Source organism: Nuphar pumila, chromosome 8, assembly GCF_984573655.1.
Source record: "Nuphar pumila chromosome 8, dmNupPumi1.hap1.1, whole genome shotgun sequence".
In the NCBI taxonomy this organism is placed as follows: Eukaryota; Viridiplantae; Streptophyta; class Magnoliopsida; order Nymphaeales; family Nymphaeaceae; genus Nuphar; species Nuphar pumila.
In genome coordinates, this window is record NC_143256.1 from 103,885,842 (window position 1) to 103,899,562 (window position 13,721).

Consider the following 13,721-nt stretch of genomic DNA (forward strand, 5'->3'; position numbering starts at 1 on the left):
CTATAGCATTTTGAAAAAATTGGCATAATTATGCTTTTTTGCCTGCACATTTGTGTGTACGCATGTGTGTGTACACTTACATATCCATATTTTGAGACACTTCATTATTGCACCCTTTGCAATCATCACATCCGCACCTGGTGAAAAACAGGTTATCCACTTTTCCAGTAAGGGAAGAAGTTACTCTTGCAGAACTTGTTAGGCCTACAGGTCCAAATTCAAAAATTGTGATGGCATCAAGCAGATGATAACATGTAAGATTTCCAACTCTGAGATATAGATCACTCTATCATGGTGGTGGCTGTCCCATTCAGAGATGCCTTCCATGGCAGTGGCGGAGCCAGGGATGGGCATGGGTGGGCGGTCGCCCACCCCAAAATTAGAAACCGAAAAAAAAAAAATTGGAATAAGTGTCAGGTATAATATCAGTAATAGTTTTTTGCACATTATCCAATAATTTTGTTACTTTACCTTATATTTTTACATACATTAGCTTAAAAGAGTCTTTGATTAATTGATTCGGACCTAAATTCACACGGGTCTGAACTGTAGTCCGACCTGTATGCAGCCTTAGACTCTCTCTTTCGCTCTCTCTATATGTCTCTCTCCCTCTGCCACCAAGGCCGAAATAGAACAGGAGAAGACGACCATCTCTCTCTCTGAAATCGATGGCCTGCACCATCAATTTTCGGCTTCTAGATGAAGGGCTGGGAGACCAGAACAGCAACAAGCGGAAGAGATCGGCTGCCGACGACGGTGGTCAGCCCCTCACCATGGAGATCGATGCCACCAGTGGCGGAGCCAGGGGTGGGCGGTCGCCCACCCCAAAATTAGAAACCGAAAAAAAAAAATTTGAATAAGTGTCAGGTATAATATCAGTAATAGTTTTTTGCACATTATCCAATAATTTTGTTACTTTACCTTATATTTTTACATACATTAGCTTAAAAGAGTCTTTGATTAGCCTATAAATGAATTGATTCAAACCTAAATTCACACGGGTCTGGACTGTAGTCCGACCTGTATGCAGCCTTAGACTCTCTCTTTCGCTCTCTCTATATGTCTCTCTCCCTCTGCCACCAAGGCCGAAATAGAACAGGAGAAGACGACCATCTCTCTCTCTAAAACCGATGTCCTGCACCATCAATTTTCGGCGTCTAGATGAAGGGCTGGGAGACCAAAACAGCAACAAGCGGAAGAGATCAGCTGCCGACGACGGTGGTCAGCCCCTCGCCAAGGAGATCGATGATCACCAGTGGCGGAGGCATGGGTGGGCGGTTGCCCACCCCAAAATTAGAAACCGATTTTTTTTTTTCGAATAAGTGTCAGGTATAATATCAGTAATAGTTTTTTGCACATTATCCAATAATTTTGTTACTTTACCTTTTATTTTTACATACATTAGCTTAAAAGAGTCTTTGATTAGCCCATAAATGAATTGATTCAGACCTAAATTCACACGTATCTGGACTATAGTCAGACCTGTATGCAGCCTTAGACTCTCTCTTTCGCTCTCTCTATATGTCTCTCTCCCTCTGCCACCAAGGCCGAAATAGAACAGGAGAAGACGACCAGCTTGCACCATCAATTTTCGGTGTCTAGATGAAGGGCTGGGAGACCAGAACATCAACAAGCGGAAGAGATCGGCTGCCGACGACGGTGGTCAGCCCCTCGCCATGGAGATCGATGACCACCCATCTTCGAAGAGGGCAGCCCTCCCTTCTGCCGAGGACCCGGACAGACCCACCTTCGGGAAGCTCACCTACGATGGAGTCATCGCTGGGAACTTCTGGCATTGTCCCTGAGACCCGAAGTCTGCCCACCCAACGAAAAACTTCTGGCTCCGCCACTGTTCCATGGCATTCATGAAAAGAACACTACAATTGATCTGATATGGTTGGGTGAAGGAAGATGTAGATGCTAGATCGCTCACAGTTTTGCATGGTCAATTATATCACTGTAAAGAAGAAACCAAGATGTAGCCTAGAAACCAAATCCTTATCAGCTTTGTCATAGGCAAGAAGACCTTGATTGAGCATATGAGTCACATACTTGCTCGCATGGTCTGGTGCAAAGAATCATCAAGCGGTGCAAGGATGTACCTGCAGTGCATTCATATAGAACCTAACCAGTCATGCTCAACGATGTAAACTTGCATGTAGTAGGACCTCTTTCCTGAGGCCCGAGCTAAGAAAGATACCAAGTATTGAGTTTATTCAATTTCCATGTTGTCCAGAGGACCAAAAGACATGCTGTGAAGGGAATAAATGGCCCGTCTTTCAGATGGAACATATTGAAGAGTCAATACACACAAACCCCAACTTATAAGTTCTCAAGGCAAAAAACAACCAGAAAATAAGAGTATGAAATCATACATCACCAGCTCAAGCTAACAAATTAGAACATTGGGATGCCTTTGTTCAACAATAGTTGAATAAACATACTTTATCTGGACAGCCTTACTTCATTTTATTATAATTTGCATGATTGTTTTTCCTTGCACACTCTAGGATTGCCTTATCAGCAGTGATGAAATAGGCAGCAATTGAGGCTGTTCACAAAAAGGGGTTAGAAACTCATACACCAAAAAACTTGAGCACATGCAATGTTTGCACACCTCCTTAGCACAAGAACTAAATCTTATAATGACATTTAAGGGAAAAAAGTGATGTTTGTGCATGAAAATACAAACAGAATACTGTCATTCATATCTAATGCAAACAGCAAAATATCTGGATTTTGACACAGAACAAGAGATTAGACTGAAGCCCAAAGGAAAAAAATAGCTTCAAACAATCCTTCAAAAATAGCCAAAAAACAAATAAAACAGCAGAAAGGAGAATATTCTTAGTATAGAAATATGACATCAAAGATCAGTATAATTCATGTTATATAAATTAATCAATGTACGGAAAGACCAGACAGTTTTTAACATGAACAGATCACACCAAAGTTGCAATGTGAATCTCAACGCATAACCAACTTGTAACAAAACATGAATATATTGATGTCAAATGGCAACAAAAGCAAGAAATTTTACGATCATACAACTTTAAGACTTGTCTATATGCATGGCCTGCACTTCAAAAATATAGATCATCATTATCATCTTTGTTCCACAAAACCTTGCGCATTTCTTTCATTGAAAATTAAACTCTGAGTTACTGCAAATTCCATGTGGCAGAGAGACCACAAGGAATTTAATTGGGTTGGATTCAGTTCACATGTATGCATTACTAAGTAGATCTGACTTAATCAAATTTAGAGAAAGATTCAACCCTTTTAGCTAATCGGATTTAGAGCGAGATCCAAATAGCTACAAAGCTAATTGGATATGCCTTTTACATGCATACAGATTCAGATGTTAGTTGGATTTGGATGTAAAACTCTAAAATAAATAAAACCCTTTTAGCTAATTAGAAATGGGGCGCTCTACCATATCTGGCTAAAAGGCAATCAGTTGCACATCCCCAGAGGTCACAAGTCCTTGTGTAGCTGATATTAAAAAGACAAAGGTTTCCTTTTTTACCATAAAAATTACTTGTTCGAACAGGCTTCAGCCTTACATGCCTTATCTGTGTAGGTCATGTTTGCTTGGTCCATTTTTAGAATCTAGGTTAAGTGCACGAGGGTTCACAATAGGCTTGAGTCAAAACCAGAGTTATTGGAAGCTTCTTAGATAGGTGGGAAGCACGCTTCCCAGAAACTCGCTTCATAAGCACAATACTCCTCACTTCTGAAACTTCATGGGAATGATTCCCCTATGCTTCTTCTATGCTTCTCACATAAATTGTCCATGCTTCTTATATGCTTTTCTCACATTTTTTTTCATGTTTTCCATGTGCTTCCTCTCACGCTTCCACTCACTTTCTATGTGCTTTATCTAAATTGGTAACCATCACTCTTAGAGTTTAACAAAAATTTAATTCTTTTACTGAAAATTCATGAATATAAGAATAATCAATTTTATTTGGTTCTTGTTTGATTCTTATTCAGTTCTCATATTGTTTTATTTTTTATTCTTTTTGCTTTCAAATTGATACTTAGCTTCTCGCTTCTTATAAATTTTAAAATGCCGCACTTCTCGCTTCCGCTTCCCGGAACATTTCCCGCTTCCACTTCCTAGTTTGGCAACCTTGGTCAAAACCACACAAACATATCTTGTATTGGGCAAGATCCAAGTAAAATGCAATTAAGCAACGGCTTGATGAACATTGCAATAGATGGGCATGTAGGTTTGTCTAGATCAGATGCACCTCAAACCTGTATGGACTGACTCAACATGGTAATGGTAAAAAACATAACCAATAAGACTCCAAGGGATCATCATAAATCCGATTAGTGACAAATAAAGAGGATGCATGAGTTTTTTTTTTTAAAAAAAAGAAATTATTGATGTGAAAATAAACAGTGTTCATAAACTCATGAAAATTACTAAATTATGACAAAAGACCTGCTTTCCTTTTCTTGTTTATTTTTCAACAATAATCTTATAAATTACCTGAGGATATAATGAGAGCCTGAGCAGTGTAATTGAGATTAGCCTTTGCCCATGGAATGACACGGACGCCGATCAGCTGAATACAACAAACCAGATATGAAAAATTCACAGCCACACATAAATTAGACCTGAAAGAATGTATCAACCGGCATAATATTCAGTTGGCAACGTTTGCAATTCTAGAAAAACTAAAACTAAGTCCACCGTAGCTCTAATACACAGTTAAGACAGCATATCTGGATGCACCCATTTATCCAGAAATATGGAGCAAGTTGGGACATCGCATTCTGATCCACAATGCAATGACACCAACTTATCGCTGTGCATCCGGACAAACCAAAACTGTAACAATAAGAATCACAGAAACCAGATAAATAGAAATTATCAATCATTCATCTTCCCATTAAAACAATGCTTAAAGCAACCTAATGTTTAATGGTGAAATTTAACAAAAACAACAAAAAAATCAACCCACCCACTTCACTGTCAACTAGAAGAACAATAACAACAAAGCAAAAAATTCATCTCACACATTTATGAAAACGGTAAAATACAGTGAATTTCAAATGGAAAATAAATGCTGATTACCGTAGGAATGGCACTAGCCACTCCAGCAATCGCTGCTGCCTTCAACCCAGATCTCACCCCCTCTACACAAACACCCACAAATAAGAACTAACATCAAGGAGAGAGAGACAACAACAACAACAACAACAACTACGCCTTCATCCCAAAACAATTGGGGTCAGCGATATGAACCAAAAAAGAAATTCATTTTGGGTCTTCCACATGAATCCTTTTCCTCCAATCATTTCTATCCAACGCCATGTCCTCGGTGAGGTTCAAAGCATTCATATCCTTTCCTATCATCTCCATCCAAGTCTTCCTAGGCCTACCCCGACCTCTTTTAACTAATATATTTTCCCATTTCTCCAACCTTCTAACTGGAGCATCATTAGGCCTTCGCCGAATATGTCCAAACCACCGTAAACGATTCTCTCGCATCTTATTTTCAATGGGTGCAACACCTACCTTCTTACGTATCTCTTCGTTCCGAATCTTATCTTTTATTGTATTTTCACACATCCATCTAAGCATCCGCATCTCAGCTACACTCATTTTTTGAATATGATGTCTCTTGGCAGCCCAACATTCCGTACCATATAGTAAAGCGGGTCTAATAGTCGTCCTATAAAACTTTCCCTTCAACCGCAATGGCATTCTACGATCGCACAGCACTCCAGTAGCACTTTTCCATTTCATCCACCCAACCTTTATCCTATGATTTACATCTCCATCAATTTCTCCATACTTTTGAATGATGGATCCCAAATATTTGAAATAATCATTCACCGGTATATCTTGCTCACCAAGCTTCACTACACTCCCATCACTACTTCGTTGCTTACTAAACCGACATTCCATATATTCAGTCTTACTCTTACTCAACTTAAAACCTCTAGCTTCCAATGTCTGTCTCCATAATTCTAACTTAGCATTAACCCCAGCTCTAGACTCATCAATCAAAACAATATCATCAGCAAACAACATACACCACGGTACATTTTCTTGAATTGATCTCGTAAGCTCATCCATCACTATAGCAAATAGGAAAGGGCTTAAAGCAGATCCTTGATGTAACCCAACCGTTATCGGGAAATTGGTTGTCACCCCTCCACAAGTGCGGACATTGGTTACTACTCCTTCATACATATCTTTAATTATACTAATGTACTTGAGAGAAACACCTTTCTTCATCATTGTCCACCAGAGAACGTCCCTAGGTACTCTATCGTATGCCTTCTCTAAATCAATAAAAACCATATGCAAATCTTTGTTCCTCTCTCTATATCTTTCAATAAGTTGTCTAAGAAGATGTATAGCTTCCATAGTTGATCTTCCAGGCATAAAACCAAATTGATTCTCCGATATCATGACAACCTTCCTCAACCTAGACTCAATCACCCTCTCCCAAAGTTTCATAGTATGACTCATGAGTTTTATACCACGATAGTTTGTGCAATCTTGTATATCACCCTTATTCTTATATAAAGGCACCAAAGTACTCTTCCTCCACTCATTAGGCATCTTATTTGTTCGCCAAATCAAGTTAAAAAGATTTGTCAACCATTCTAAACCTTTCTCTCCCAAGCATTTCCAAGCCTCGATAGGTATACCATCTGGGCCAACTGCCCTTCTTGATTTCATTTTCTTCAAAGCCTCTGCAATTTCTTTCTTTTGAATCTTGCGCATGAAGTCACGATTTATCTCATGAAAAGGAATGGAGAAGTCTCCAAGATCTTGAGCATGACTATCATTAAATAGCTTATCAAAATAATCTTTCCATCTCTCCTTAATCTCCTCATCTTTGACTAAAACCCTTTGCGTTTCATCTTTGATACATCTAACCATACCCAAATCCTTCGATTTCCTATCTCTCATCTTTGCAAGCCTATAAATATTCTTCTCGCCTTCTTTGGTATCCAACTTGTCATAAACCTCCTTATATACCTTAGCCCTCGCGTTTCGAACAACTTTTTTAGCTTCCTTCTTTGCTATCATATACTTCTCCAAATTCTCATTATCACGACTCTTACTTAGATTTCTATAACACTCTCTTTTAACCTTAATAGCTAATTTGACATCCTCGTTCCACCATGATGTATCCTTACCTAGTGGTGCACCGCCTTTAGACTCACCCAATACCTCCTTAGCTACTTTTCTCATACCACCCGCTATCTTATTCCACATTGATTCTGAATCCTCCTCGAGACACCAATCAACTTCCTTAACTACCTGCTCTACAAACATTCCTTGTTTAGCTCCTTTCAGTGCCCACCACTTAATTCTAGGATCTATCCTATGTCTATCCCTTTTGTGGCATTGTCTAATTCTAAGATCTAAAATTAAGACTCTATGTTGTGTAGCTACACTTTCTCCTGGTATAACCTTACAATCGATGCAACAACCCCTATCTCTCTTTCTAAGTAGGAAAAAATCTATCTGACTCGTATTAACCCCACTTTTAAATGTTACTAGGTGAGACTCCCTCTTCCTAAACCAAGTGTTTGCTAAGATCATATCATAGGACAAACAAAAATCTAAAATCCTTTCTCCACTTTCATTTCTTTCTCCTATACCATAGCCTCCATGGATATTCTCAAATCCATCCCTACTAATGCCTACATGTCCATTAAGGTCACCGCCGATGAAAAGCTTTTCTCCATAAGATGTCTCTTGTACTACTCCATCTAAATCTTCCCAAAATTGATGCTTAATGGAATCATGTAAACCTACTTGAGGTGCATAAACACTAATAATATTAATAATATCCGTACCTAATACTAATTTAATAAGTAAAATTCTATCACCCTTCCTACAGACCTCAACTACATTATCTATAAACTGACGACTCATAACAATCCCTACTCCATTCCTATTCCTATTTATTGTATACCAAATCTTATATCCCCAAGGTTCTATCACCTTAGCTTTCTCACCTACCCATTTGGTCTCTTGAAGACATAAAATATCAATCTTTCTCCTACACATAACATCTACTAACTCTACCAACTTACCAGTTAAAGACCCTATGTTCCAAGTGGCTAACCTAATTTTATGGTCTTGGACTAACTTCTTTACCCCCACCCGTCCAACAAAGTGAGGGAACCCTTGCCTATTTGACACCACACCCGGGCGCCGGTGTGACGCGTCGCTTCTGGGCGACGACCTAGCAACCCTTGCACATTTATCACTGCCTCCGGGCCTAGAGAGTACAGCGCGTCGCTCAGTAGGGAACGCCCCAACGAAATTCTCATATTGGTTCATTTTCATAGGATATGACAAAGTTTTTATGCTGGCTGTCACAGGCCTACCGCAACCCTCCTCCTTTATCCGGGCTTGGGACCGGCAGTGTATAACTACACAGGCGGAGTTAAAAATGAGTGTAGCTGAGATGCGGATGCTTAGATGGATGTGTGGAAATACAATAAAAGATAAGATTCGGAACGAAGAGATACGTAAGAAGGTAGGTGTTGCACCCATTGAAAATAAGATGCGAGAGAATCGTTTACGGTGGTTTGGACATATTCGGCGAAGGCCTAATGATGCTCCAGTTAGAAGGTTGGAGAAATGGGAAAATATATTAGTTAAAAGAGGTTGGGGTAGGCCTAGGAAGACTTGGATGGAGATGATAGGAAAGGATATGAATGCTTTGAACCTCACCGAGGACATGGCGTTGGATAGAAATGATTGGAGGAAAAGGATTCATGTGGAAGACCCAAAATGAATTTCTTTTTGGTTCATATCGCTGACCCCAATTGTTTTGGGATGAAGGCGTAGTTGTTGTATCAAGGAGAGAGAGAGAGAGAACATTCACCATTCAACATTACCAAAATACATCCAACAGAATATTGGATGGGAGAGACAAAAGAGAAACATAAGAGCAAAACAGCCACAATCTAGATGGTGATTGTGCATAGTTCAGAGTACAAGTCTATCAGCCCCTCCCCCCTACTATGTAATTTAAGAGCCAGATACACATCAGACATGACCCGTTCTCGAAGTCTTCCGAAATCGAATTTGATGCCCCTGAAGAAGATGTCGTTTCTTTTAGTCCATATGACCCACCATGCTGAAAGCAACCAAACCCGCCACAATAATCTTCATTTTTTTTTTGTCGTACAATCCTTGGACCAAGCAAGAGGTCCCGAATAACGGAGCACGGACGAGTTTGAACAGGTGGTGCACCCCAAGTTTGAAAAAATAAGTCTAGAACGACCGGGCAGAGCCAAAATAGGTGAGTCGTGTCCTCTACAGCCTTCTCGCAAAGAATGCACATGCTTGGGTTTGAACACGATCCAGAGCCACAAGCCACGCCAAAGCTTTTGCCCTTGGAGCTGGCCCCTTACCCCACATACAATCACTGGGAAACCAGTCCATCCCGGATGGCAACAAGGAATGGTAAACTTGCTTAATGGAGAACCTATCTCCGCTCGCCATGGCCCAGTGAAGCCACGGCATGCCATGGACAGGCCTAAGATCTCTACCACTAAAGGATCAAAGTGTCTTCTGTCACTCCAGCCAGAGGGACGAATGACACACTGAATTGGGCGTGGAAAGAAGGGATTCATGTAGACTACCATATTTTTGCCTAACAAACATAGCCCAAGAAGATTGAGATGTTGAAGCTTCCCAAGCCCACTTCAAGAGTAAAACGATGTTCCTCTTTCTCAGAGCTGGAATCTCCAAGCCGCCTTGGTGCCTCGAGAGCACGATCTGTTGCCAAGAAACAAGCGGGTACTTTTTATGCGACACATTCCCAAACCAAAGGAAGTGCGAAAGCAAACGATTGATCATTTTCTCTACTGTCGTCGGTATAATAGACATGCTCATTCGAAACTTTGGTAATCGGGCTAAAACATGGCGAATGAGCGTCACTCGTTTCGCAAAAGATAAATATCGAGCCTTCCAAGCCTGCAATCTTCCTTGCACTCGCTCTATGATAGACATCCAAGTAGAAGTTCCTGCTGACTGTAGAGAGTGCAACGATAGACCCAAGAAATTGACAGGAAGGTCGGATATTGGGCAGTTGAAGATCCTTGCAGCAGCCGATTGGAGAAGAAGGTCAGCATTGAGTAAGACCATAGCGCACTTACTCTCGTTCAGGCGAATGCCTGAAATTGCAGCGAAGACTTTAATAATGAAGCACAACCTGGACATTTGATTAACATTCGCATGTCCAAATATTAAAGTATCGTCTGCATATTGAATTGTGTGACCAACAAAACCAGGAATGCCCAAGGATTCCAAGAAGCCTGTTTTTTCTGCCCTTTTCATGAGAATAGGTAAACCATCTACCGCGATATTAAAAAGGATAGGTGCTAGAGGACAACCCTGTCGTACACCTCTAGCCAACTTGAATTCTTCCCCTCTCATTCCATTGATGCAAACTGATGATACGGATTTTGTGACCAACTCCTTAACTCATGCTATAAACCGGCTGCCAAACCCCATATTTGTTAGAGATTCAATCAGAAAATCTCATGTCAGACTGTCATAAGCCTTATGAAAATCCAATTTTAACATGAAGTGCGGTGATCCAGTCGACTGTAAAGAGTGAAGAAGCTCAGTTGCACAAATAAAGGATCCTTGCAAACTTCGACCTGGAATAAAAGCACCTTGGTTCGGAGAAACAAGTTGATCAATGGCAGCGCACAACCGATTAGCCAACACCTTAGATATAATGCGATACAGAGCACCCGTCACCGAAATCGGCCTAAAGTTGAATATGTTTGATGCCCCTTGCCTCTTAGGAATCAAAGAGATGACTGCCACATGATATGGTTTAGGCAGCCTCGCGTTACGATAGAGAGAGAGAGAGAGATTTTGAAGTACCTTCTGTGCATTGCTTGGAGTTAAGAACCCTCTGCTGCTCAAAACTCACCTGTGGGTTTTCATGTGAAGATGGAATCAAAAGAGATTGCCTCATGTCCCTCCATGGATTGCTCATTTCCGAGGGAATGCTACTAACCATCTTCTTCTTCTTCTCCTCCTCCTTTCTTCTTGTGGAATTTCAGTCAAACATCACTTGGGTTGGCAGCAGGAGAGGTTGGATCTTTATCTGTGAGAAAAATGAAATAACCGTTATGCCCTCTTAGGATCAACGGATCGCCTATATTCCTGATATCCAAACTGACTTACAAGTTACAACTAATGGATCTTAGTATTTTGCTTCCGACTGTCAATGGGTCGGGTAGGACCCGAAACCAAGCCATGTTAGATCCAATCAGATCTGGAGTGTTGGATCAATAGTTAATCAAGTGGAACTCATGAGATCCGAGTAGTATATATATAGCTGTGTATAAACCAAATGCCAATTGAGATACAAAACTTTACAGCAAAACCTTTTGATAGGCAAAGCTGAGGCTAACCATTGCAGAGATTGGACATGAGGCCCTTCAATTATGATAATACGGCCTAACCATCCAGCTATCTGATTCCGTTTTTTTTCTGAACCTGGATAAGATGATCTTGGCCTAAATTTGTTCCGAACCACCCAGATGGAACCAGGCGAGTCACTGTTAGATACATGATACCCATAATAGATCAATGGTTGAAGATATAAAAACATATTTTTAATCATAAATGAATCTTAGAAGAGAAGTTGAAGCCAAATGGTTATTAAACTATGATTTGGGTTTCTTGAGGTCATTGTTTTATGAGTAATGTGTTCCTTTAAGCCTCCTTTTTCGTTAGGTCTCATTAGGTAACTTCAAAAATCATAGTTTTAAGTAATTTTTCTCACGGCCGTAGATGTGATCAATAGGTTTTGTTTAGTAGGAACCGGCTTTTGGATCATTAGTGATCCAAAATCAATGGCTATGAAGGCATCGATTTTTCTCTGCTCATAAAACTATATTTTTTGGTCGAAAAAAACATAATGAGAACTGAACATATTAGGCCCCATTTTCTCGTTCTGCCCCGTTAAATCCCATATTTTGAAGTTTTTTATTATAGATTTGAACTGTTAAATGTGTTTAGCATGCTTTATTTAGTGGGAATAAACTCTTGGATCATGTTTTTTTGACAAAAAACATGCTTTTCTCAGCCGAAAAAAACTGGTACCTTCATAGCCATTGATTTTGGATCAACTGAAAAAATTATATACAGGTCAGATTCCATCAATCCAAAAGCCCGTTCAATCTAAACAAAACCTATAGAATATCTACATTGTTAGACATGAGAAAAAATACCAAAAACGATGATTTTTGAAGGTGCCTAATAGGGTAGAAGGAGAAAATAGGCAGTACATTACTCTCTCTCTCTCTCTACAGTATATATATATATAGAGAGAGAGAGAGAGAGTCACTAGAATAGAACTGGAAATATGAGAACTAATGTGTGAACTGCAATTTTCATGAATTTTTTTATTAGTTTCTCTTTAATCTAACCCTAAGGATGTGATCTGCATGCTTAATTTTATAAGAACCTGCTCTTGAATCATCCGATTTTGATGCATAAACAAGATTTTTTTAAGGTTTTAAAATCAATGGCTCATAATCTTCATAAATATTCAGGCATTCAAAAACCATATTCTTTTATCGAAAATACATGATCCAATGGTTGATTCATATCAAATTCATCATGCCAAGCACATCCACATGGTTGGATTTGCAAAAAGTGTTGAAAATGCCCATATTTCTCTCTCTCTCTCTCTCTCTCTCTCTCTCTCTCTCTCTCTATATATATATATATATATATATATATATATATATTCAATTTAATTCAAGGAAATAAGATTCTTTTCCAAAGGATTCTTGAAAGTGGAAAAGAGAACAAAAAAAACCAACATGCTTCTTGGAAGACTTCACATTATATGCAGCATCACTGCACGGTGTGCATGCAGCAACCTACTTGACAGCCTCCAATATTGGCATTGCTTTAGATCGGTGTGGTATCCATCTCGAAAAATGTGCTGATGGATGGGCATCAACAGTGGAACTTAGCATGCAGTGCCGCTGCATAAAAAATGACCTCTTCTATAATACCCTTCTATAGGGATTGTCCAAAAAGCAGTAGCTTTGAATATATTTATACTGAAAAGTTGACACAAATGCAGTATGGTTCGGATTTTTCTTTCCCTCATTTAGCTTGCTATGACTTTTTCTCTTTCCATACTTTTTCATATTAATATCATAGATATAAATTTTCTTGATTAGGTCTTAAAGATAAAGATTTTACAAAAAATCCGGTTCATGCTATTTAAACTTATACTCGGATGTGGTTCTACTTTTACCTATGCCAAGTAATAGCAGCTCAAAGTCAAATCTGGCTTTCGACCAACCAAATCCAGCTCAGGCGCGACCCCTTCACTGTCAAATTACTGAGCCTCATGTGGATTTTTCATCTCTAATGTCCACTCTAGATTGGTGTCCGAAATTAGGGTGGGCATGCACTAACCGTTTATCTTCTAGAAAAGCGGTTCGGATTAGCTAGTTGAGCCAGTGCTCCAATGAACCAAGATGGGATTACGAGTTGCATAACCAGATCATGCTCGCAATTCAAAAAAGCCAATTCCTATTAAACGGAGGATGTAGATCATATTTATGAAGTTATATTTACCAAATAAAACAATAACCCTTCACTGTAGCTCCCCTCTTCTCTAAGGTGGTTGGTAAGCTTGCAAATTTTTTAATATCATAATTGATAATAAAGTAGC

At 39.6% G+C, this 13,721-nt stretch overlaps 1 protein-coding gene across 1 annotated transcript; it reads right to left on the reverse strand.

The window, feature by feature from the left end:
* Window positions 1-1,949: 1,949 nt before the first annotated feature.
* LOC149830099 (early nodulin-93-like) lies at window positions 1,950-11,012 on the reverse strand. Its single transcript, XM_090015377.1, has 6 exons — window positions 10,898-11,012; window positions 5,090-5,151; window positions 4,502-4,577; window positions 2,464-2,551; window positions 2,053-2,102; window positions 1,950-1,957 (listed from the first exon to the last, which is right to left on the reverse strand). The coding sequence occupies exons 1-6, from the start codon at window positions 11,010-11,012 to the stop codon at window positions 1,950-1,952; spliced, it is 399 nt and encodes a 132-aa protein (XP_089871503.1).
* Between the last annotated feature and the right edge of the window lie 2,709 nt (window positions 11,013-13,721).